Source organism: Frankliniella occidentalis, unplaced genomic scaffold (assembly GCF_000697945.3).
Source record: "Frankliniella occidentalis isolate FOCC.00 unplaced genomic scaffold, Focc_3.1 Scaffold273, whole genome shotgun sequence".
NCBI classification, from domain to species: Eukaryota; Metazoa; Arthropoda; class Insecta; order Thysanoptera; family Thripidae; genus Frankliniella; species Frankliniella occidentalis.
The window spans coordinates 21,145-46,529 of record NW_026267399.1 but is presented as its reverse complement, the minus strand read 5'-3'; the positions used below and the strand labels follow the sequence as shown (position 1 = coordinate 46,529).

Here is a 25,385-nt window from a genome sequence, read left to right as displayed (position 1 = left end):
CCCTCTGCGCCCCCGCCTCCCCCGGGCTGCCGAACCCTCCTCGGGGAGCGGCCAAACACCACCATCACCAGCACTACCACCACCACCACGGGCATGGCCTGGCACCCGCCGCCTGCCCTGCCTCTTCGCTGGCTGCCTGCACCCACCCGTCCCCCGTCCCCGGGCGTCTTTCCCAAAGAGAGATGAGAACAGCGACAAGTCATGGCACAACTCAACTGTAAGAACGGTCGAGTACACCACCAGAGAATGTCCACATTCTCTCGAAGCTCATAGTCTTCCCAGCGAAAAAATAGTGCTGCTCTAAAGGAGGGCCCAACAACTCATTCTCTCGACCTGCTGGCGACCGGCAACTAACCCCATAACCTCACTTGTCGTGCGCGGCATGCATCATCAAAAGCTCTTTTACGTTGAAAAATGCAAAACGAATCCAGGCTAATTTCCTACGCGATGCTTTATTAGTGTGACGATTGCCCAAATCAATCTATGATAGACCTACAGCATATATAATCGCCCCGCCTTGCCCCACACTTTTCAAGATATACCGAGGTTGTGCCGTGTTGAGGATTTGAGGTTAGGCTACCTGGCCTCGGTCTCTCCGGCATATACAGCATAACGAAGTTTGGCGTGTCACAAATTTACATTTCCTCTCTTGTTGGTTCTTACCTTTAGACGTGCGCTGAGCGCTGGATGGGGAGAACGACTCGGAAATCACGGAACGCTGAGCCGTCAGAAGGAAGCACTTGTTACACTTCGCATTGCACTCGCACTGGGCTGGGCACGACTACTACAGCGTGAGAGGCAGAGAGTCAGGTCACGGAACCACGGAACTCAAGCGACGCTGCGGCGGGACTGGACATATTCTTGTTGCACTTTCATATTGCTAATTCGGGAAAACATTAACTTTTCTAAAATCTAAATTAATCGCTCCGAGAGTAAGTCCGGCACAGCGGCGAGGCACGACGAGGAAGCTGCCCGAAAGGGAGGAACAAAGAAGGCAGCCCGTAGGAGGTGGTGTGTGTGGCGTAGTACCGTCCCTAAACAAAACTGAACGCAAGCGACCTTACTGTGTTTTGCAGCGACTGGGTGTGTTATCATCGGCTCTCGATAAACTAAGTTTTTTAGAATTCGTAAAATGTGAAAATGTAGGGGAACTGCAAATTTTGGCTTTGTAAAAGTAAGTTAGCACAATCTTCAAAACCGTCCCGGTGTCGTTGTCTAGGTTAGTGTGCATGGGTACAACGATGACTCAATTGACGAAGTAAACCTTGGTAAAGGTCATACCAAAGTTCTAGATGTATAAGCCCCTTGAAAACTGTTTGTAACCTCAAGACACGCAACGCAACCTAACCTCTGCTAGATTGTCGCTGCTATTGTTCCTCTGAAAGGGCAGCTGCCTCATATAAATGTGCAAGAATGCAACTAATGATTCTCTCTCTTTGTCGGCAGGCATGGCGCTGCTCCATCTGCCGTCGCAAGCTGCAGTCGCGCGCCCAGGTGCAGGCGCAGGACTCCATGGAGACGTCGCTCGAGCTGCCCGTCGTGGAGTCGCTGCAGCGGCGCCATAGCGACGTCAAGCTCGGGGGCAGCTCGGGCCTCACCCCAGGGGGCGGGCCCGGGGGCGGCGCGGGGGCCGGCGCCGGCGGGCTGGGGGCGGGGCTAGCCCCGCCACGGTCACCCGAGCTCCGGCGCCACTCGGACGTCTCGCCGGCCTCGCTAAAGGAGCTGGAGAAGGTCAAGATTCATGTGAGTCGAGTCACGCTTTCTAACAACGATGACGCTTCCTGGTAGCAGAGCACCGGGACAAAAAAATAGGTTCTACTCTGGATTTTCCTGTTGCTCTCATCGTCGGGCCTCCGGTCGTCTGTCCCGAGCCCCTCCGAGTGTTTACTTGCTCCTCCCGCCCCGCCATTTACCCACCGCGCCTGGATGGTGTTTTCCTGCAAATGAGCCCCACTGTTGTCTGTAGTGCCGTCGGGTTGTCCCTTTGAACACATCTTGAGCGAGCAAAGCGCCGCTGGGTGGCGGAACCTGCCGGGCCGGGGGGGGCCGCTCTGTGCTAACAGGTGCTGCATCCCATAGCCCCCCCCCCCCCCCCTTGCGACCCTCCCGGTGCCTTGCCTGACGACCCTAGCCTTTTACAGCGCTCTGGGGAGCGGCAGGTGAGGTCGTGCGCGCGCGGGGTTCGGCTCGTCCAGTGCAAAGATGCCGTCGTGCGGGGACGTTCAACTCCGCGTGTGGCGTGCGTGCAGTGTATATATGCAAAGCAGCTTGCGGGTTTACAGCTTCTGATGGGACTTGTCTTACATCCTGGAGTGTTCCATGAAAGGGGTGGGTCTCTCACTCCCCATTTCTCACACCCTCTATCTCTTCCCTTCTATCTATCCCCCTCCATCCCCCTTATCCCCCTCATCTCTCACTCTCTCTCTCCCCCTATCTTTATCTCACCCCATCTCTCTCCCTCGCTCAATCTCTCTTCAGCTCTTCCTTTCTCCCTCTCTACCTCCCGCACCCTCGCTCTTAAATCGAGGAGAAAGCGCGGGGGGCAAGGTGAGCCTCTAGGGGTGCAAATTGTGAGAAATTGGAAACGCTTCACCCTCCTGACTGACGAGGAACAAGCAGGGACTTAGTGTGCGGTTGTGTAGGTGTTTTGCGAATGTGTTCGTGTTTCCGTCAGTGCGCGAGCGGTGTGCGTGTGTCTGCTGCCTGTGTGATGGAGGGAGAGAGAGAGAGAGTGCCGGGCTATGTTACGGCCGCGTCGCATCCCGCTTTTCCCGACCGCACGTAAGCCCCGTGCCGTCAGCCCCCGTCAGCTTTGCCAGGGCGTGGCGCGGCGTGGGTGGGCGGCGTGGTAACGTCAAGCTTCAGGGCTCAAGTACAACAGCGCAGGGACAATGAAGGGGGTAGCCGCCGAGGGTAGGCGCGGTGGTTGGTGTGGTTGCGCAGGCTGCGACACGACGATGCTCCGCCCAGGATTCCCCGCACCACCACCGTACCTCCCGGGCTCCTCCTTTGTTCCTACACTTTGTCTTATTACCTGGGCTTCCTTCCGCGCGACGACGTCTCCCAACCACTTCCAACCTCCTCGACGGACACCCACGCGTGTAACCTTGGAGACTAACGCTGTGTTTTTGCAGGTGGCGGGCTCGCGCCGGGGCAGCGAGTGGGAGCCGGACGCCCGGCAAAACAAGAGGGGCGTGTCGCCGGGCGGCGGGTCGCGGGCGGCGTCCCCACAGACAACGGGCGGCGGCGGCGGCCAGGATGACGGCGACCCCGGCGAGGAGTGGCGGCGGAGGGCGGCGCACGGCGCGGCCGGCCGGCGGCGCTCCCGCGTCCAGAAGCAGCACTCTTACGACGACGAGATCAAGGCGGGCGGCGCGCCCGGCGGCCCCGGCGGCGCCGGCGAGGTCGGCCTCGGTGGGTGTCTGCTGCTGGTGTCTGTTGGCGTGTGATGCCGGTGGAGGTCGAGCTCACGAGTCCCTCTCATGTTTCTTGCAGGACTCCCCGTCCAGCTGCCCCGCCGGGCCTCGGCCTACGACGTGTACCAGACGGGCGGCGCCCTCTCCCCGCAGGCCATGGCGGCGGCGCTGCAGGCGGCGGCCAGGGGCGGCCCCGGCGGCGCGGCCGGCCCGCCGGAGCCCTCGGGGCGCCGCGCATCGTTCAGGAAGCCCGACGACCCCTCGGGTAAGCAGCCGCGAGAATCGCGCGCTCGAGGGAAGCAGCGCTCGGAGAGATAGGCGGAGTTATTTTCTTTCACCGCCCGCCCGCGCGCGGCGTCCTCGTAAATGTATTCCATCTTTTCCCCCGCCCTTTTTTTTTTCGCCTCTTTGCCCTGAGCGCCGCGATGACTATCATCACTCTGGCGCGCCTCATCGACATTCTCTTCTCTCCCCCCTCTCTTCTCACTCTCGGCTCTCAATCCCGCCGCCCCCCATCCATCCATCTTACTCATCGCATTGCCGATAGCTAAGCGCCCCCCGTGTCTGTTGCAGCGGCGGGGCTGGACGGCCCCGACACCATCCAGGTGCACCCTGAGGAGGAGCGGCGGACGCGGCGCCGCGGCTCGCAGCTGTGAGTATCGGGGCGGGCGGGCCGGGGGCAAACCCCCTACCAGAAGACGACCGGCATGCGGAGGAGCAGCAGCAGCTGTCTTCAGCCTTTTTCCTCCTTCCCTCTTGCCGCCGCTGGGACTCGCTCGCGGGGTCTCTCGGTCTTGTTCCCTCTCGCCCTGCTCCGGCCGCGCTGCTGACCCCAGACGCGATGCTATAACTGCATAATTGATGTCTCTAGGGGACGCGCGGCGCTGCCGGAGCAGGCCGGGGAGCGGGGAGCGGGAGTGGAGGGGAAGGGCGAGACCGCGGTGCTTACTGCCGAGTGACACTCTGTGTTCTGTTCCAGGCCTGACATTAACAAGATACGAGCGGCGGCTAAGGCGGGGGCGGGCGGGCCCGAGGGGGTGGTCCCGCTCGCGGGCGTCATCGTGCCCCCGGTCGCGCACCCGCACCGCGCCGTCCCGGGCATGGTGGCCGTGCCGCCCGTGGCCGTCGAGGACGCCCAGGACGCCGAGAGGATGCGGCGCCAGACATCCGTCACCGACGGGGAGGCCATCAAGATCGTCATTCACGACGTGGACTCGGAGCCCAACTTTGGTGAGTCGAGTGCCATTCCGTTCGCTTATCGCGCCCGCCCAGTGCCCCTGTAGCGCCCCCGGCCCCGCCCCGCCCCACCACGCCCACCGGCAGGGCGCGAGAGGGGGAGTGCCGCTCGACGCGCCCCCGTCGGGGCGGGCGGGCGGGGCGGGGCGCGGTGGGTCGAAATATCTCCGCCGTTCTGTTTTGCGTGGCGCTGCGTCACGGTATTGTCGCCCGTGCGCCTCCCGGGGCGACTGCTCGCCCCCATTCAGTGTATTAATGTGCCTGGCTGCAAGTGGCCGCGCGCTGGCGTCGCTGGCGGGGCTGCGCCTCCGCCGACCCCGCCCCCGTGCCAGCCCCTGCCCCCCACAATGCCATGCCCAGAGCAGCAGAGTCGGCGCCGGCGGGGAGTTGGGCAGTTGTTCGGCGAAGCAAAGTTTCTGCCGCGGCGGGGAGAAAGAGGGAAGTTGCGAGTTTCGCGGAGGGAAATTTTGTGGGCCCGGAAATTTCGGCCCATGCGGAACGAGTGGGACCGCTCTGGTGCTGCTGCTGTTGAGCCGCGAGAGTGTGCATGCAGCGGGGATGCAGTAAGGATCAGGACCTTGCGAGTGGGCGGCGCTGCAGAGGGGCGCCTGACTCGCTGCCCGAACTTTGAGTCGAGGGACTCGCAAGCCGCGTGCCTCTTTGCAACGGCTCGAGGTTCTGAACAGACGAGCCGAGTGCACACTAACACACTTTCATCGTGGGAAAACGGGGCCAGGAATAATGTTTTGAGGACATACATGTTTTATCATCATTATTTCGCGGAAAAGGAAAGAATAGGTGGACTATATTTTTACCTGGCCTGACAGGCAGGTGAGGTGAGATGGGTGTGTTACCAGCCACCATCATTACTTAACGTCATGGGTTTGTTTTACTGCGAACATCTCCAAACCTGTAGCCTTTGGCTATTCCCCAAAAGAGTTTACACATATAACCAATTTCTAGAATTTCCGTAAAACTTTGTGTTTCTATGCATGCGGGTTTGCGTACTCGCGCTCCGGTCAGAGGGGGTATTTTTGATTATTTTTTTTCTCCTGTACGCCAATGGGTAAACCGTTCTTGTTTCAGGTGCTCGCGGCGGCGCTAGCAAGCGGAGAGTGGTGCTTCGGCGAGACCCTTCGGACAAGGCGCACCGGAGTAAGTAGTGAAGTGGTGTAGTGCTTGGCGGGGCGTAGCGGGGAGGCGCCGCCCAGAGCAACAGGCGGGCCGGAGCCCAGCCCGCGGCCAGCCCCCCCCCCCTCCCCTCGGGCTCCCTCTTTATTGTGCTATTGTGACCCCGGAGGCCCCGCGTCGCCCTGCAACCCCATGGTGGTGGTGGTGGTCCGCCCTCGATAAAAATAAATCACTCACCGGCAGAGTGAAAAAAAGGCAAGAAAAAGAAAGGATCGAGTCGAACGTTCTGTTTCACCAAGAATTTCCGCTTGAAAACTTTTATGCCAGTGTTTCTGTCGAGAGGATACCCCGTAGGACATTCATACTAAATGTATTTATCTGTTTTTGTGCAAACATTCGTGCTAAGTTAAACCTGCATTTCTTTCTGTACAAATTTGTGCGCAAAATTGCATGGTCTCGGCAAATGAATGCACAAACGAGTTTAAATCAACGCAGAAACTCGTTCAAATTAAGAGACACAATCCACTTAGTGTGTAACCAGCTTGCTGAATCGCCCCGTTCGCCTGCCGCACACCGAGCGAGACCGCTCCCCTGTCGCATATGCGCGCGGACCTTGAGGGGTCGTCCAGAAAGTACGTCCGCTTTTCTCAAAATCGTTTGGCAAACTACAGCAGGTTAGCGCCTGCGAAAATCAGGGTAGGCTATCCAGCAGTACACGCGTGCACTGCATGCAAGATTTTGCCTACCGATCAGGCGCTATGACAGCTTCCGTTGGATGAACTGAGCAGTTCCATAACGGCAAATGGCTAACGCACTTTCTAGATGATCCCTAAGACCACTGTAAATGGGTTGGCGTCTTATGACGCCAAAATTTGTCGGCTTTTAGGATTTGGCGTCGGGACGCCACAATTTGGCGTCATTAGACGCCAATAATTTTGCGTCAAAAGAAGCCAACCCATTTAAAGTGACGCCGTTTGTCACGGACGATTGGCTTGGCACGCGTAAGTTGCAGTGCAGGACAGCGCCTCGACGCAAGTTTCCCTTTATTTGTCGAGGCAGGGGACGGGCCTGTTTTTCAGTGTGCCCCCCCCCCGCGGGGCCCGTGTGTGTGGGCGACCTTCCCCCGCCATAAGCCGCGCCCCGCACAGGTACTTACTGCACCCGCGCGGAGCCTCGCGGGGCGCCCGGGGCGCAGGGCCCGGGCACGCGTCGCGGCGGCGGGACGGGGCCGGCCCGACTATTAGCAGGAAAGAGGGGCGGGGAAGGGGCGGGGAATATCATAATGTCATCAGGAGCAAGCGGTAGTTTGGGGCCTGGGCGCGAGGCTACGCGGCGCTACGCGGGGCTACGCGGCGCTACGCGGGGCTACGCGGGGCCCACGTGGGGAAGGGAGGGAATGTAATTTGCAAACTACGTAAGCAGCGTAGTTCCACCGCGCGGCGTGATAGGCCCCGGCCTGGAAGGAGAGACATTAAAGATTAGTCTATTCCCTCCGGCACCTCCGCAAGCGCGCGCCGCAGCCGCCGGGGAAGACGAGTGCGGCTTTAAATTTAACGCGTCGACTGGTTTAACGCCAGAATGGCCTCGCCGCGTGCGCGCGCGCTCCGCGGCGGTGGTGGAGAGCATGCTCTGCAGAGATGCCGGCCCGCGAGCCAACTATCCCTCTCTGCGTTCGCTTTATGCTTATAAGGGCGCGAGCCGCGAGCCCGTCCGGACTACCAGATGTGCGGCAGTTTAGAAATCAAGGGCCAGAGCATATAAAGTAGGCTGGCTACAAACAGCCCCCTTTCGCAGGAAAACGGAGAAACGTGTTTAAAAACAAAGTCAAATTACATGAGGCCTCTGTACGGCAAGGGACGTTCATGCTCTTTTCTCTATAGTCTCTTCTTCCTTTTGTTTTACCTTCTTTGGAGGGCACGCGTTAACGCGCGCTGGTTGCGCCTCTCTCCGATCTAGTCGTCTCTCTCGGTTTCATTCATCTGTCAGGCTAACGCGCTGGGCGTGGATCGCTTTGCCGGGCTCCCCGGGGGGCATCAGCGGGGAGGGCGCTCTCGCTGCTCAGAGGCAAAAGGGGGGAGGGGGCGTTCCTACGTGGGGGTGGGTGCCTTCGGCCCAAGGTCGATTTTGATGAGAGAATTCCGGGGATTACTGCAGTTTTATGAGGTTATGACGAAGACAGTGCGCCCGTTCGTTCGAACCGCGAAGTGGACCGCAGGAATAGATTCCTAAACCGAAAAGTCATAGCAGAGCTATTTTTGTTTTTAATCAAATAGTTTTTTTAAATGATGGTATTTTGTGTTTTCAGCGAGGGGCTTCGGCATGCGAGTTGTGGGTGGCAAGTCGGGGCCGGATGGCCGTCTGTTTGCCTACATCGTGTGGACAGTTCCTGGAGGACCGGCAGAGAAAGGGGGCCTGCAGCAGGGGGACAAGGTCGGTGTCGAGAACAGCCTTGTCATGTTGGCTTGGTTACACTTCATTTTAGTAGCTGTCTGGTCTTCTTTGACGATCTCGGGATACCGTATAGGCGGGTCTTTCCTCTACCGCCCGGAGTCCCGACGGAAACACTTATACCTTTTGTTCTAGGTGCTGGAGTGGGGAGGAGTGCCGCTGACGGACCGCAGCTTTGAGGAGGTGTGCTCTGTCATGGACCGCACTGGGGACGTCGCCGAACTCCTCGTAGAACACTGCTCGGACCTGTAAGCCAGCTCCTCCTAGATTGGCCTCCGAAATACCCGTCAAGCGAGGTTTAACCGTCTCCTCTCTTGCAGGCGAATGTGTGATTTTCTCGACGACCCAGCCGGCTACTCCTCAGGTCCTCGCAAGAGTGGACAGGGAGAGCAACTGGGATTGAGCCTTGGTGAGTTGCGTCTGGTGTCTGGTGAGTGTCAAGTTTAAATCGTATTTTTTTCATCTTTCAGTCTTCCATTTCCACCTCAACTCTGGCATTTCTCCGAACCGCACAAGCCTGTCCATTTTTTATGACTGTCTTCTAGGCACTTTACTTCACATTTCGTTCCAGTTTCACCATCTGCGCGAAAACATTAATCGTCACCTCCTTGTTTCTTAAAATGCGAACCTTGCGATCGAAAAGCGAATCACGAAACTAATTTTCCCGTGTATATTTTGTAGCATCGTAGCATTGTAGTATCTTTTTCTCTTTGTTATTGACCATCCTATCGCTTAAAGCTTTAACCCGCTTATGGGCGTCTTCATTTTCTCACTGTCAAGCCCTCGTTCCCTTCATCACGAGCTGGAACGAGACGGTGGTTCTGTAGTGTGATGCTTTTTCTGCATATATATCAAAACATGCGTATGCATTTTTTAAAGCAGGGTAGAGAAGAGCAAAAATTATTGCTGTAACTAACTAGATTTTATAAATTTCTAAATGCGCACGGAAATGCGTTTGCTACAAAAGTGCACGATGTGTCATTGTAAGGTCGACAAAAAAAAAAAGACAACTTTTGTATTAGAACCGTTCTTGACTCAGTCTATGCTGTTGCAGACGCTGAGACCGAGAAAGCTCCCGCTTCCCCGACCAGAAGAAAATTACCGAAGACACCGGTATAATAGCTGCTAGCATGGAGACAGTCGTTCACCTGCTTTGTGTACTGTATTGTATTGCTAGTATGGGCTCCGTGCGGATATTCTACGGCGTGATTTCTTATTGCCCCAGCCAAACCATTAATCTACGATATTCTACCACTGCCATTGAACATGTGTTAGTAGTAGAGGTCTGGACGCGCCGCTGTGTCGAATTGTATAGGAGCGCTGCAGAGCAAGCTGCATGTTGGGATACTTTCTTTACGCATCTAGTGTGATTTGAATAGCCCATCAAAGTAAGCAATCTCTCGAAGATGCAGGAAACTGTCTTCATTCAAAAACAAGGTAGGCGGTAGGAAAATGAATGTTTTCCCTTGAAAAACTGCTGGAACTCCGCAGTTTGTGAGAGATTTATTAACCTCTCATTTTTCGGTTCTTGGGATATGGTAGATGTGGTTTACATTTCTATTGGCTTTTGAATGATGGTACACTCATTCAGATAGGAACATTTTTAAAATTGCGAAAATGGCATTATGATGGTTGAAAGTAAGTTGAAAGGTTGATTGATAATAGTACCCACCCAAATGTAATATGGGTCCAATAACTTTAACGTCGCGAGTTCATTTATGCATTTTTCAATATCGTGTAGATTGTACTAACCCTGGTTACAGTAATCACGTGCCAATACCGTAACAGAGAAACGTGGGAGTCATGTAAATATTTACCACGACTGTTACCATATCTTCCGTCAATATTCGTTCTTCCATTCCTACATTGAGAAATGGCATTCAGTTATCACGAAACGTGTTTTATCTTAACTGTGGGTTTCTTGCTGGCCGTTTGTTTTGTGAATCTCTCTAAATAGGTAGGGATTTTAGTGCAGTGCTCTATTCTGATGACCACGACATTATAAGTGGGTGTTTCTTGGTAGCTACTAATCTTTCTGTGATATCTGTAACAATACTGGATGAGGTGTTGCTGTAGTTTAGATCTGTAGCTGAGTTATGCGTCTGTGGAAATACGCTTTTGGTGTTAATTGAAGGCCAGCTTAATGGGGCTGTTTAGAAGTGTGATCTTTCTTAAAGCTTAAGACTTTCCAATATAGACTTTCTTTCTATTTTGATATTAACTCGATAAACATGTGGCAAATTCATTATCTGTGAACGATAAGCTTTCTTGAACTACGAATGTTCCGATAACATACAGTAAATGTAGACGCTTTTCCTTTTTCATTTGAATCGCCCCGCACGTTAATCTATCTCCAAGTTCTTCATTTTTCCACCCAAACTAAGTCTGTCTTGCTCTTTTTCTATTCGGTGGGAATTACTCTCAGCAACGTTGCGGACTTCTGAAGCAAGCCACCTACACTGGTTTACACTGAAGGTCTTTTCAACACTAAAAGGAAAGAGAAGTAATATTCAGTTAATTTTGATAGAATTTTGTGCATAAAGCTATGACAACATATGATACCCGCAGACAGACCCTTTTACCCAATGTGGCTTTACAAACCATTAAAGACGTTGTGTTTTTCTTCGTGAACCGTTAGCTGAGGATTAGATTGAGAGGACACATTGTCGTTCGGACCAATATAGTAGACTGTCCATCACATCACCCAGCTCCTGGAACTATAACATGAGTATTTTTAATGCAGAAATGTGCGTGTCGCATTTTTCTGCGTCTATTTCAAGCAGACCAGGACGCTCATCATTCAGCTCCTTGATTTGGTGCGTGTATGTAATTATCGTAATTAGCTTGTACATATCTTCATGATAAGGTCTATTGCCCACTTTAGAAGTTCTAGAATAGGGGTTGGCTCCACTAATAGCTAGAAAAGGATTAAACTTTGCGTGCTCGCTTCGCAGCTGCGAGTTCAGCGTGGGAGCGTACATTATTTATAGATCATAGAAATCTGCCGAAATAACTTCCCTTCTGTGCTCATACGATTTCGGAAATGTGTGTACTTTGCTATACGCAGAATAACTGCTCTACCCCTCTAGAGAAAGAAGGTAAACTGGTAAATGTCGAGCCGTAAACTCATAACTGTTTGCCTCAGTGAATTCATAAACGTATGCGCTTGTCCGCTGCTGTATATTTTTAACGATACTGTCATTGTTCTAGCGAGTAAATAATCGGTTTTTCTCATCTCGGCCGTTCGATTCCACCCATAGATTGTTATTATTACTAGTAGTCGCCTTACGTGTATTTAGCGCTCGATTTTGTTAAGTAGGGTGGGTCTTTGTCGTTTGTAATGTTAAAAAATAAATTAATAAATTGGCTCGAATCTATATCTGCAGTTGACTTGTCATTTTGATGCTCAACCACGTATCTTCAATGAGATAGCGTAATGCACGTAAGGTTGGATGGTTGCGTCCTAATTAGTGACTATGGCAATACACTTAGAGTCGGGCTTCGCTTTTTAGGTTTCCCGCGTATTTTATCTCTGCCCTATTATCGTAGCATTTGTATGACAGATTAAACTCCCTTTATATCGACATTCGGTATGTCCGTAATGTTTGATGTCGGTATGTTTGAAGCAGCCGCGTTCGAGCAGTCTGGTGGCACATTTCCTTTGGGGATGATTGACAAGCCTAATTATGGTATCCAGAACAGCGTAAGGTCAGCGTGATAAGATCCAAAATATAATGTTTAAGCATTAATTTATTTCCAGTACTTGTCACTGTGTAACATATTTTTGTAAATTGGCAAAACAATATACAACTAAGTTCGGTTTACAAACGATGCTGTAAATTTACGAATGGCTTTGTAACTTTACGACTGACGACTTTCGCTCGTCGACGAATTCAAAGTCAATACATTAGTGTTATGAACATTTGTACCCAGTTTGTATAATGGAACACTTTTCCGTAATATCTACGCAGAAACTTAAGAATATTTTTCACAGTGGTTCTCTCTTTGTATTCCTTATCGGTTGGACTGGAACGCAACAGTGGATATTCTATTGGCAACTGTCAATTGCAAAAAGCTATAACTCAATGATTTTGGCATATCGCTCTACACTCAGCGATTAAGCCTTTAAGTAGATATTTCAATCTCTCATTGTTGTGCGACGTAAAATTACGTTTCACTTCTCTTCTTAGTTCTGTCCGTGGTGCGAGCGAAAATGTGTGCACGTATTATGCCTTCGTTGTTATCAGCCGCGGAGCTTCAAATTGAATAAAGGCTAATGTTTGACGTACCGTCAAACTTAGGCTGGTATAATGATAAGATTTTGACATGACTCTTGTGGCTGCCCACATCGTTTTTTCACCAACTTAGAAAATGTATAATTCGCTCAGCACTAGAACAAAACTTTTGTTCAGAACTGCTTATTTGCTGTTAGGTTTCCAGCTTTTAGTTACCCTTTGAAAATGGAGAAGGATACTCCAAGTAGCTCATACCTTTGTTTCAATAGACCTTATTCGGTCTCGGCTCAAAGAGAGGAAAACAGGAATCCCTACCGTAACCAGTTACAAATAATCACGCTATTTTAACATTTAAATGGCTTTGGTAGGTAGAGGCACCATCCAGAATGTTTTTGGTGATTTTTATAGCAGGTTTGCAAGTTTTATCGCGGGGATATGGCAGGATAAAGGTACTGGTTCCGGTTGGGATTCCTGTTTTATTCTCCCGGAGCCGAGACTGAATAGGGTCTATTCCAATGCAAATCCATAACAATCAAAAAATTATAATATTCATCCACGATTAGCTGCACTGTTATTTCTTGTCATCCTAAAACGAGGTTGAGACGGATTGAGTGTTATTGTAACATAACAATTACTGATGTGATGCGTTTGGAAATACTGCCTTGTCTATTCAGTAGGGGAAAATCTCTACAATACAAACCACACCTGCGTTTGCGATAGTTTCTTTGTCAATCGTTCTACTTCTTATGTCACTCGTGAGCTTCTTCGCATCATTGACAAACACTTTAGGGTATGGATAGGCTGGTTGCTGGGATCCACAAGAAAACACTAAACCTTGCTTCGCTTGTAGGTTACCGATCGATGCTTCGCTAGGGACCTGTAAGAAACTCTTACTTTTTGTGCTGTACTTTTGAGCCTACCCCTATAGTCTTTTGCATGCCGTAGTTTTTGCAACGTTGTAGAAATGTTGCTGCAATGCCTTTGCGCATCTTCCTTTCTACAGATTGCGTGTGTGTGTGGGTGTGTGTGTTTGAGTGTGGATTAGTGTTTTGAATTAACAATTTGCTGTGTTTTTCACGTCATTTCTTCACACGACTGTCTCCATTTCGCAAACTCTTTTACTTGCTTTCGCGATTTTCTATGCTTTGTATATTAAAATGTAGAAACCTTCTTAGTATTTAGCTATCCGTAGGTATAATTTTCTCTAAAAATGTGCACACAACAAATGTTTGTGTACGTGAATAGACGTTACAGACTTCATTAGTCTTGGTTTTAACTGGTGCAAATTAAGGAAATGTGCCAACCTGCTAGTTTTAATTTTCGTTGCGGTTAAATCGTTTTTGATTGGAAAAAATAATTCGACTCATATCCGGCAAATTCAATGTTGAAGTTATTTTTTTCAAATGTAATGAAGTAGCAGGATTCTCTCAGCGTCCATACGCAATTAGGTGCAACCACGTCAACGCTTCGGGCTTTACAAGTATTCTCATTGTCTAACACTCACCCAACAATACCCTTATTCCCTAGACAGTCACTTAACTGTCGGTTATCAAGGTCGGTCAGTTGTCAGCAGAAGGAAACTCTGACACAGCACCCACCTTTTTTTGTTCAGGTATTGCTTCCTAACAACCACAGACAACTCAGTTGACCACTCGTCACAAGGTTTAGTGTTCTCTCTCCAGGAACAGATGCTGCGGGAGAAGCAGGTGTCGGGCCGGATCCAAATGCAGGTGTGGCTTCACGACGACGATTTGGTCGTCTCTGTCCTTGCTGCGGACGATTTAGCGTGCCGCTCGGACGACACTGGGCACGGGACCATTCCAGAGGCGTATGCTAAGTTACGACTTCTACCTGTTATGTGAGTCTATGACTGCTATACGTCTTTTGTGTTCTACGACTTTAATTATTGCACCCTCGTAATAACGTTTTGCATTCCTTTCTGCTCTATAGGGGTGACGAAAAAGGTCTTAAGACAGATATCGCGGAGCCTACTCACAACCCGGTTTGGAACGCTACGCTGGAGTTCAGCAACATCAAGCCTGAGACTTTGATGGATCGCACAATGGAAGTCACCCTTTGGGATGCTTGTCCTGGCCCAGAAAGAGATACATTCTTTCTCGGCGAATGCTCGGTAGATCTTCAAAAGGCTTTTCTGGATGATCGGCCTGTGTGGTACCGACTAGAGGACCCCAAGTGCACACGTGCCGGAGGGAAGTCCCCGCTTGCGTCGCCGCGTGGCTCGCTTGCTTCTGATATGACGCAAAGATTAATGCGTAATTCTGGGATCAACCAAAGGTCTTTCTCGGGTGAGTAAAGTCGGTGTTTGACTGTGCGACAGTTGCACAACGCTCCTGTTAGCGGTGAAGGGTCACTTGTTTACGCATTTACTTTTATTGCAGAGGAACGGGACTCCGAAAGTGAATCGGGTCTTTTAGGTTCACCCGAGTTTTCGCTGCTTCACCCAGACCACGCCTGGTCATGCATGGGGTCTGGAGCCTCTTCTCGGCGCGGGTCGTCGCAGTCAGAACAGCTGGAGGTCGAGACTTATCAACTTGACCGTGACTTCTCACGCTCCCAGCCAGGAAGTCGACGATCGTCTTTCCAGTCTGCGCAAAATGCAGAAAGCAAAGGGAGTTTGGGTAAGCATTTTAAAGCAAATTATTAAAGAAACTCTACTAGAGAGAAAGGGACGATTACTAAAATCAATTTAATGACTTCACAGACAACGATTTACCTCCAATCAATTTCAACAAGGAACGTCGACGGTCCTCAGCCACTCGTGGTAATCGCGATCCAGAGGAATTACTTCGACAGTTGAAAGCTGCTAAGGGCGACCTTGGCCGCACCATGAGTTTCTCCGGAGAGGCGGGGAAGCGCGGCCCTAGGCGTATGTACCTTTCATGTTTTCGTATCTAGATTGCTTGAATTTAAATGTACTGTAAGAAGCACGTGCGTTAAGTTTAAGTTGAGACCCTCCTGCATTTCACAGACCTATTTCTGCATGTAAACATACTATTTCCCTATGACGTGTGTGTATGTTGTGTTTGCGGCAATATTGGCAAGCGATTGTCGCTTTCTTCTTCCAGAAAATTGTTGATTGTATAAGCACTACTTATGGGAATGGGTTGTCATTATTTTGCTGTTATCCTTCTACTAGCTTGCCTAAGGTTACAGTACCCGGTTTTTAAAATCTTTTATATCAAAATAATTTTGATGTACTATTGGTTATTACAGTATCTAGCACAAAACATTTCTTATTTATAATTGAAAGCTTTTCATGCTAGAGCTTAGTCAACCAAACTTTTAAAAAGTAGTAATTCCCACGCACCCGTACTCGTAAGGTGATTTTCTCTACGCTTGATCTCACATTGGTTTCGTTACACATCCGTACACGTCCATTCTTATCACAGTACGAGTGGCGCTTGTACCTCAGAAGCGTGAACACATTTTTTTCATACTTTCGTAACATTGTTTCTTCTTTTCTATTTCTATACAGCGGACAAATCTTAAACCAAACATGGTAAGACAACGAAAAGTGTTATATCAGAAACTACAACGAATGAACCGTACTTACTCGTACCCTCGACTGAGACCCCTTCCAGGGCGTTTATTAAATGTTTAAATGTTTGTCTTTCACCAGCGACCGAGAAATACTATTTGTTTTTATGTAACTAAGTATACTCTGACAGGAAACCATTGAACGTGTGCTTAATATGGAGGGTACTTGTAAACGGATCATTTTTAAACCGTGTGTGCATACAGCATTCGCTTCTGCAACGTCATCTGTGTCGTCCAAGCGGTCAACATCTTGTGCTTTTGTGATGTCACTTATTCTCTTTCAGCTTCATAGTTGTTCAAACTAGCGTCATTTAAAATCGGTGTGTCGCATTTTGTTTTTTAGCCTTTTCACGTGATTACTTTTATACTTCAAGCATATTTGCATTAAGTTATCTAAACCAGTCGACCGTGCCCCTAACTTCACCCGAGTGGGAAGGCGAAAAGCCCCCATCCCATCCCCTCCTTCTCCGGCCTTCAACAGCCGCCTAGTATTTCGCGATACAATACCCCTGTTAGCAGTTTCTCACACCAGCCGCACTTAAACCCGTGTCTGTACTTTCTTCCACTGCTAAATCGTTAACTTGAGCAGTCACAAGAATTGCCATAAATCTACCTTTTTCATGTTAACATGAAAACACAACGTACTCACAAGTATTTATATGCAGTCCGAAACGACATCAAATGTAAATTTGGCTGTTCAATTTTTTTGTGAAACTAAACAGTATATACTTTAACCCAACGCCACTGACACATATAACCTATCATTTTCACGTGTGTAGTTGGTGTTTCATCCACACAAACTAAAAACACAAATAAAAACATTCTGGTTACACACAAAATTGCTTATTTTTCTCTACTTAATGCTAGCTTTACAGCAATGTGCTTTCTACGGCTGTAGAGTTGCCCATTGCTTGTGTGCGTGTGCGTTCGTGTGCTCAACCCAAGCTCCCTCTCGCACTCTAAATGTGCACCCAGGATGAACGATTCCCCCAGGCGAGGCGAGGGTTAGCGCCTTTACTGACAGTGGATTTTCGATCACATTAACACAAATTTTGCCACAACTACCGGTTTACAATTACCAACTTTTTATACCAAAATCAATACGAGAACTTTGTTATTGCTTTATTTTGCGATAAAAAAAGAATCGTAATTTTTTGAAATTATTATCTCTCTATAAATGTATCGCATTCTATCTGCCATATCGAGTTATAGCATCCTGTGAGCGATGAAAAATGGTAATTGTAACCCGTAACTTGTTGCTAATTTTTTGTTATCAGTATCGTAATTTCGATTAGTGTTGGATAGCGCCTGCTAAGCACTGGGTAGGCCTGCCCGCCAGGCAGCTGTGTGGAGATGGTGACCAATCAGGGCAGGCAGGTGAACGCTGAGACTTGTAAACAGAATCGTTCAGAAAGTGTTCATAGATTCAGTCGGGAAACTACGGAAGCTCAGCGCCGCTCAGCGCCTGCCAGACTCAGGGTAGGCTACTCCGCAGCACACATGCGCGTTGCAGACAAGATATTGCCTACCTATTAGGCGCTATTAGAGCCTCCATAGGCTGAACTTGGCCATTTCGTATCTGCAAATGACGGCTGTTCCTTCTGCATGATCCCAAACGCCACGACGCCTCATTAAACGTTCATTGTGGGAGCATCTTCATGGATCTCTCCTAGGGTTGCGACGGCCGGTAATGTTACCGGTAACGTTACCGGAAAAATTGGTAATTTACGGTAATTTACCAAAAGCTTGGTAACGTTGAAAAAAACGGTAATAATAACCCTACAAAATGAGTTAAAAACTTACTTTTCAGAAGCAAAAGTCACATTTAGAATAGTAAATTTGACATATTTATCACCTTTTTAGTCACTATTTAGAGACCAGATAGCAAATTTGTCATTATTCTGAAGTTTAAAAGGCATAGCTTTAGATCACGATTTTTATAGGTGTACTTCTGGTAACTCTATATACAACTGATGTTGGTAAGAACAAGATGAAAAACACAAATATTCCAATAAGTATAGCTAAGACCGGCTATTCCGTCACTTTTTAGTCAGGACACACGAATTTCGAAGAGTAAAGAAATAGTATATTGCAAATTTTTCTGCTTCAAATTGAATTTTTCCAATTTTTCCAAAATTTCCGGTAAATTACGATTTTGACCGTAATTTACGGTAACATTCATTGTTACCGGTAATTTCGCAACCCTAATCTCTCCAGGGCAAACGATCCATGGTCGTAAGTCAAATTTTTACTAGACTTATGAATTATTGAGTGAAACCAAACATGAGAGGGGGTTTGGTGTTGGAGTAGTGTTTTTTTACAGGTGATGGGCTTGTGGCTTGTTTCATGCTTTATTACGCAAGCTGCTTAGGAGTTGTGTTTGAATCAACTGTGTAATTTATTCCAATATTTACTCTGTAACTTCGTCATTATTTTTCTCTAAGTCCCTGTACTTTTCAACAGGGGGACAAAAGGGGAGGAAGCATTCCATGATGGAGGTGGGTTCGCTGCCAAGAGACGAGCTGGCGAGGCGGCTTTCGGAGCGTCTGGCCGCCCTAGGGCCAGACTCTGATGATGACGAGCACTGGGAGTAAGTATCCATAACGTCTCCCAACGGAACGGTTTGATCGAGAACGTCACCTAATATTTTAATGTGCACCAACAGCGCACGAAAAATTCAAGTAAATCAATGACTACCAATAACCAGTCAGTGTTTGTTTACCGTTCTCCCAAAGTCAAACCGTTTCGTTATCACTGCTAATGATAATTGCTTTCTAGGTTACATAAACCGATCTGAAGGTCATTTATTCCAATAAATACTAGACGGTATAGCAAGAAGAAACGTGGGGGATAACGCTAGTTTACAGCAAGCTTTCGTTTTCCAGAGAAAAGCCACTGGGGCCTGGACAGGTGAAACCACGGGCCTCCCACACTCTCGGAGGTGAGAGTTGAAAGCCTCTAATTAGCTCGTAGAGAAATTTGGCATTGCATGTGTAAAAGTCCCTGGCCGTAGCACGACGTATCAACCCTCGAGATTGAGTCATATGGTTCGCTGGCTTATTTCGAATAACCATTGTATTGGGGCTATCTGAAAGCCATCAAACTTCATATGTTTTAATTTTACACACACTAATTTAGACTCCTTGACCGGCACGTGGTCTCTGTGTAGAGTAGAAAAATCCCAGTATGTTAAATGTTTCCAACTAGTCTAGTTGTTGATTAGATTAGAGATAATTCATAAACAAACATTCGTGAACCCTGTTACACAAGCTGTGCGTTAATTATTTGACACTAAATCCTGTTGAAATCCTTTACAAAACTCGTATTTTCTCAAAACGTTTTTATTTCCTAAGTGTTCTTTCAGTTGCGCTTAATACTTTTCGTGGGGCTGCGAAAAACAGTTCGTCAACTATTATTATCTCAGACGGACTTAATTCGTGGCTTATTATGAGATACCTACTAGGAGGTGACCTACTGCGAATGTATTACACGCCCGCATTACCTTGAATGAATTGTATCGAATTGCTTGCCTGATTTTCAGTACTGTTCGCCGACGATCGGAGCTACCATCCCCATTCCATTCTCTTTGAATTTTCCACTACTACCGCGTGTTCTTTTCCAGGCGTACGTGGCCAGGTGGAAATGGTGCTTTTAATGACCAAAGGACAGCTAGAAGTCGATATCAAGAGCGCGACTTTCACGGGATACCCAGCAGACAACCCACCAGGTGAGCCATGTATGCCACGGATGCGTGTTCGCCTGTTCGGCTGATAAACCCAGCGCAGTTGTCACTACTGTCGTCATCACCGTCTAGCGTTGTTGTTGGAATAACTCACAATAACGATTACGGTGAAGCGACAGTGCTGATGCTATTCGTCTCTCCGTGTGTCTCCGACGAGCATCGTTTAGTAGTTTTCGGTAACAGTTTGTTCCTTTGTACGCACCTTGCCCTTTTGCCCGTGTGTTAACTCGGACCGTTCCACGACAGATACGTACGTGAAGACCTACCTCCGGGATGGTGAGCGCCGGTTGCAGAAGCGCAAGACTCGCGTGGTGCGCCGTTCTTGCAACCCGCAGTACCAGCAGACGCTGCGCTACTCGGCTTGCGACGTCCTGGGCCGCTCTTTGATCGTCATGCTCTGGGAAAAGCAAGGCAGCTTCGAACACAATCAGGGCCTGGGTGGGGCGGAGGTGGCTCTCGACCGTCTGACGCTCACCAATCCCACACACGGCGCCTACCCTCTGTTCCCCATCGCCAGTCTGGGATCCGGTATGGCCGGGTCGGACGGCAACGAGTCACCATGACGAAGGCCTTCCCAAGGGGACGCTCTCCAGGCCCACGAGGACGTCCCCGCGGGTCTAACGGTGCCCAGCTCGCCCGAGTACTCACCCACCAGCAGCCGCAGAGGTTCCATCCTGCTGGGCGAACAGCCCTGGGACGCCGAGAAAGTAATTGCGCTGTGAACAGAATGGAAAACAGTTTTCGGTGGCTATTAGCGCGGAATCTTCGCTTGCTGTAGGGCCTACATCAACATTTGTATCAAGATGGCCACCAGTTTTCTCTTCAAGTCCTGTGAACCCCCTCCTCATTCCCCCTTTTTCTCTCAAACTTGATATTTGGGGCGCATATACGTAAGCAGGGTTTTCAAGCTTACCAAGGACTTTTCAGTAATTGCGAAAACTCAATCAAAAACTGAAAATCAAATCACGCTTACAAAAAGTGATAGCATAACAATCAAAAGATATAATTAATTATTTTGCGTAAACAAAATTGTATCATATAATATTAGCCCCTCCTGGACGACCCTGTAGTTTGCAGCAGTTTCGTTGTTTCGCGTTACTGTGGTTCTGCCCCGATGGAAAATCAGCGATGCCACTTTTATGTGTATGGTTTAAGTGGTTTATTTATCTCTTCCAAAACTAAGAATACTTCCAATCTTTCCCTTCACTCACTACATAAATAGTGAGTCTATTCTTACGCTTCCTATTTATTTTACGTTCTAATAGCTGTCTTTTTTACATTTTTACCAATTTCAAGTTAAGGTTACCCCGCGTCCCATTCCCAATTTCTATTCTTACTCTCTTACCCCTTCTCCCTCGCGTGAACCCCACGAAACGAATTCTCCAATGGAGGGTGTTTCCCCTCCTTGTCTCCTAATCTGGGTTTTACAGATTAATAACAGAGTGTTTGTAACAAACACTAAAAGTGTAGAAAAACGATAAGTAAATGCTATTATGTATTCATACATGTTGACGCGGTACAAATTACGTCAAAGCCAAACTGTATAATAGTAGTGCCTTCCCCATTTAATATGTGTTAAAATTGTTATGGAATGACTCTAGTAAACCATTTGTATGAGAATCTGGTAGAAACAGGTAAATGTAGCATAACACTTCGATTAGCTGCCCTTCTTGAGATTTGTCGTTGGCACGTGCAAAAATTTGTACTCAGTTGAAAAATTTAAAGAAATTTTCTTCATTCCTTTCTATCTTCATATAAAAAAATCCACTAGGTGAATTTATTTTATTTAATATTGTATCTTAAAAAGAAAAATCAAAACCAATTACGAATATTAGTAGCCTTAGCCAATTCCTCGAAATAAAAAGCAGTTGAGATATCATTAGTGATACACTTATTAAAATTCGATACTGGTACTTTTGAAAATTGTAGTCGATGGTAACTCGGGTATCATTTTTGACAGTGTACGTTGATAATCCATGTTTATATTTTGGACAACATCCCCACGTTTCTACAGTGAATCTACTTAAACTTAGTGCCGTTGCGAGTGCACGGTCGTTTCCTTCTTATTCGATGAAGATGATACACACAACGTTCGCGCAATCTCTGCTGGGAATGAATCTTAGTATGCTTATATCCTTTCTGTGATAACGACCACACTTGTTACTGCTGCGGGAGTTCAATTTATATTTTGGATGATATATCAATGTTGTTATTGAGAGTAGCTAGTAATGAACAATCATATCTTCTTGAAAAAGTCTCCACTTATGACAATCTTTATCTATAATATTTTTGTTTATCTGTCAAGTCTTGAAGTGCGATTTATGTGGAGAGTTGACTGTACTCCTTACCCTTCCTCTCCTTGGACAGAACTTTCGAACTGTAACTCATCACATGTTCCATAATGTAAATTGTGTTATGAATCATGGTATATTTATTTTTTAAGTGTCTGGTTGGCCTTGGCTTATATTGTGTATTTAAAGTGATTTTTATTTACCAGATTAGTGAAAAGAAATAAGTGTATGTTTTAAGCGTTTCGTAAGTACATATTTTAATGACATCTTTTTTACCGGCCGTTAAGATCACGGACAATATGTGTCGATACCTTATGAGTCGGCTCAGAGTAGCAGAGTACTGATTGACTGGAGGCTATGAGAGTGCGTGGCACGGGAATGTGCATTTCTGTGCGAGCCAAGAAGGATAAAAACGGTCTTGTTGGGAAAGCATTACACGCTTAGTATTTATCTAAGGTAGGCATAAGTGAAGTTGCACTGTTCGTCTTCGACCAAAGTCATGCCGAGTGGTAAAAAACCATATTGTCAGCTTTGGTCGGTGACGGTTCGTAATCAAAACTAGTATTTAACCTATTACTATAGTACCGGACCCCGGACGTCACGTTGTCAGTTTTACTGTAATCATCTACGTGTGCCACCGGAAGTACCCCTTTTCCTTCAAATACCATTGTGACCAGGAAAGCTCCATAATGGTGTGGTACGAAGCTAATAAATTGAAAACAGTGGCATAAACAACCCTAGACCTGTTCTGAAGTGTTTATTATTTGAAATGTGCGAAACTAGTTTTCGACAGTGTCGGTTTTACCGCCATATTAGGAAATTCTTTATAATCGCGCTATTATATATGGTTATAAAGCAAATTAGTGTACATTCATGTATAATACGAATGATTTTTACTGATGTTAAATATTTCTATTCTCTTCCTGTTGCGTTCTATACTTATAGGTATGCCTTTTCTTCGTCTGTGTGTATCGGCCTAATTGTCTTGTCTGTGACTTTCTCCTTTACGTTAACTTTCTTTGAGTTGACTTAATGTCGTATAGCTCATATCAGTGATACACGACATTAATTTTGAATAGGGCTGTGGGTATAAATGTTGATCATCCTCATGCATAAATTCAAATATTGAGTCGTCTATATAAAACTAAAATTGTGTGAATCGTGCCTCGTCGTATTCTTTGAACATAGCATCGTTCACACAATTCTAATCGTATCTGTGTAACATAGAGTAGAAATGAATAAAACCGATGTTGACAGTAAAAAGTTTACCTTCTTATTTTTACATAAGTATAACACGAGACGTACACATTCACCTTACACTAGAAGCCATAGCTCACATTCATTTGACGTTTTACCTTGATGCATCAATTTATAAAAACACACATTTTGTGGCCGAGTCAAACGGATATAGACGATAACTTAAACGTTTGATAACAGGCATAAGTCCACGAGACGTATGCTGACTAGAATTATCACCCGCGACGTGGTGAAACCACATGCTCAATGTCCTAGCGCCCGCGAGCAGCTGCGCCTCCTCGCCTAATAGTCGGAGTAGTGATGGTGGTAGCCGAACACGGGGAACCCTCTCTCGTCCCACATGCCCTCGGGCTCCTCCTTGGCCTTGGCCACCTGCAAGGCCACGGCCTTGACGATGTCGGGGTGGATGGCGTTGCCTGTCGGCTGGAAGCCGTACTTGTCGGCCACGTACGACACCGCCACGGGGCCGTCCTCGCTCGCGTATCTGTAGCCGCCGCGCACCCCCGCCCCCGTCCAGACTGGGGCCGCCTCCTCCCAGCGACCTGTGCCATCGGCCGACTCGAAGCTGAAATCAAATGCGAAAGGTCAAACAATTTGTGTAAGGCTAAATGAAGGAGGACTCGATATAGCAAACTGAAGTTGTGTGAATGTCGCATACTTGAAGGCGTGCGAATTTCCATTAGTACTCGTGAAGGCACACTTGTTTGAAATTCCCAGATCACGCACACCTTTCCTTGTACAAGTGTGTGACTGAAAATCTCACACAAGAGTGTCCGACATTCACACACTTGAGTTTCCAGCGCAGCGGCGGTGGTGAAATGTGCCTCCACGCCCGACCGCTTAGTTGCTCCGAGGCCGTCCGTGGGTGGAGGCGGGGCGCCGGGCGCCGTGGTCAGTGACGATAGGCAACCCTCCAACTCCCCTGCGTTGCGGTACAGTATGAGCGCGCGGCGGTCGCCGACCGACCACGCTGAGTGAGCGGGCGGGCGAGAGTACGCAGCTCTCAGCCAGCTGACTGTGAGGCCCACTTTTGAGGCTGAGTGACACGGTGGCCACAGGCGAGGGCTGTGTACTCCGGTGTACTCTACAACTTCGACAAGGGTTATAATGACTGATGTAGAACAACTCTAGCCCTGTTTTGTGTATACGAACCGAGAGGTAGCATTTAACGGTATAACAAGAAGACGGTTTTAACTAAAAATAAAAGTAGTGCATTTTAAACTGCAAAACTTAAAAGTTATAGAGTTTAAACTGCATAACCAAAGCGATCATTTGCCGCTTCAAACTATAAACTTTACTTTCGCAGTTTAAAGTGTAAAACAGTTTTTAGTTTAAACTGTAAAACTTTTTTTTTTTATGGTTTTGTCATTTAAACTGCAGGACATTTAGTTTTCCAGTTGAAACTGTCATCTTCTTGTTTTATACAGTTCGTGCTCGAGAGCCCCGCCCGAGAGCGTTGTCAGAGAAAGATCAGCCACTTCATCCATTACTCAGGTGAGCGCCGCCGCAACTTGTCACATTATGACTCACTTCCACCTGTTGGCGCCGTCCTGCATCATCTGGAAGTTCTGCTCGACGATGGGCACGTGACGCGCCCCAAAGGCGGCGGGGTGGACGTAATCCAAGGCGTGATGGTCCCCGTCGTCCAGGATAAACGACTCCTGGGCGACAGCCACCGCCACCTGCACATACACACACACAACACGTTTCACTTATTGAGCTCGACTCTCTCTTTGTTATTCACACACACGGCGACGCACTGCACACACAAAACACACGCGACAAACGCACCGAAAGGAGCACGAGGAGGGGGTTCATGTTGCTGACGGCGGTCTACTGAGGACTGGGCGTCCGTCGAGCGGCGCCCCGTCCCTTATAGTAGTGACACTGGAGGCGCCGCCTGCGCCCGGCAGGGCCGTGCACCTTGCGGTTTGGTCGAGCGGCGCGCGGTGGCGGGGCGGGGTGGTAGCGGGGCGGGGAGGGGACGCTTGTCGACGCTGCCACGCCCAGGGCGCAGGAGGGCCCCACCAGCCAGCCAGCCCCAGGGTCAGGAGCGGCGCGGGCAATTAAA

The 25,385-nt window shown here is 48.4% G+C and overlaps 2 protein-coding genes and 1 long non-coding RNA gene across 6 annotated transcripts in view; 1 reads left to right on the top strand and 2 right to left on the bottom strand.

Annotated features, from left to right (window-relative positions):
• The window catches only part of LOC113209755 (uncharacterized), a 37,319-nt gene extending 35,961 nt beyond the window's left edge, over positions 1 to 1,358 (bottom strand). The window contains exon 1 of the long non-coding RNA XR_008011872.1: positions 664 to 1,358. This is a non-coding gene — a long non-coding RNA (uncharacterized LOC113209755). The remainder of the gene's footprint in view (positions 1 to 663) is intronic.
• The window catches only part of LOC113201706 (regulating synaptic membrane exocytosis protein 1), an 88,266-nt gene extending 64,946 nt beyond the window's left edge, over positions 1 to 23,320 (top strand). Inside the window, exons 6-23 of one of the 4 annotated variants that reach the window (XM_052273456.1) lie at positions 1,447 to 1,743; positions 3,135 to 3,414; positions 3,496 to 3,681; positions 3,990 to 4,068; positions 4,396 to 4,646; positions 5,739 to 5,807; positions 8,089 to 8,213; positions 8,367 to 8,479; positions 8,552 to 8,640; positions 9,286 to 9,344; positions 14,149 to 14,324; positions 14,417 to 14,772; positions 14,866 to 15,105; positions 15,189 to 15,353; positions 18,488 to 18,614; positions 18,910 to 18,965; positions 19,647 to 19,751; positions 20,013 to 23,320. In XM_052273456.1, the coding sequence (XP_052129416.1) occupies positions 1,447 to 1,743; positions 3,135 to 3,414; positions 3,496 to 3,681; positions 3,990 to 4,068; positions 4,396 to 4,646; positions 5,739 to 5,807; positions 8,089 to 8,213; positions 8,367 to 8,479; positions 8,552 to 8,640; positions 9,286 to 9,344; positions 14,149 to 14,324; positions 14,417 to 14,772; positions 14,866 to 15,105; positions 15,189 to 15,353; positions 18,488 to 18,614; positions 18,910 to 18,965; positions 19,647 to 19,751; positions 20,013 to 20,329 (3,090 nt within the window). In that variant the 3' untranslated portion in view covers positions 20,330 to 23,320. Of the gene's footprint in view, positions 1 to 1,446; positions 1,744 to 3,134; positions 3,415 to 3,495; positions 3,682 to 3,989; positions 4,069 to 4,395; positions 4,647 to 5,738; positions 5,808 to 8,088; positions 8,214 to 8,366; positions 8,480 to 8,551; positions 8,662 to 9,285; positions 9,345 to 14,148; positions 14,325 to 14,416; positions 14,773 to 14,865; positions 15,106 to 15,188; positions 15,354 to 15,962; positions 15,987 to 18,487; positions 18,615 to 18,909; positions 18,966 to 19,646; positions 19,752 to 20,012 lie in introns of those variants that run through there. The other 3 variants (XM_052273455.1, XM_052273457.1, XM_052273458.1) reach the window with 3 other exon arrangements.
• Positions 23,308 to 25,243, bottom strand: LOC113217659 (endocuticle structural glycoprotein SgAbd-9-like). The gene is made up of 3 exons (XM_026438037.2): positions 25,106 to 25,243; positions 24,845 to 24,996; positions 23,308 to 23,879 (listed from the first exon to the last, which is right to left on the bottom strand). Exons 1-3 carry the CDS (start codon positions 25,130 to 25,132, stop codon positions 23,597 to 23,599), a joined length of 462 nt encoding a protein of 153 aa, XP_026293822.1. The 5' UTR covers positions 25,133 to 25,243; the 3' UTR covers positions 23,308 to 23,596.
• Between the last annotated feature and the right edge of the window lie 142 nt (positions 25,244 to 25,385).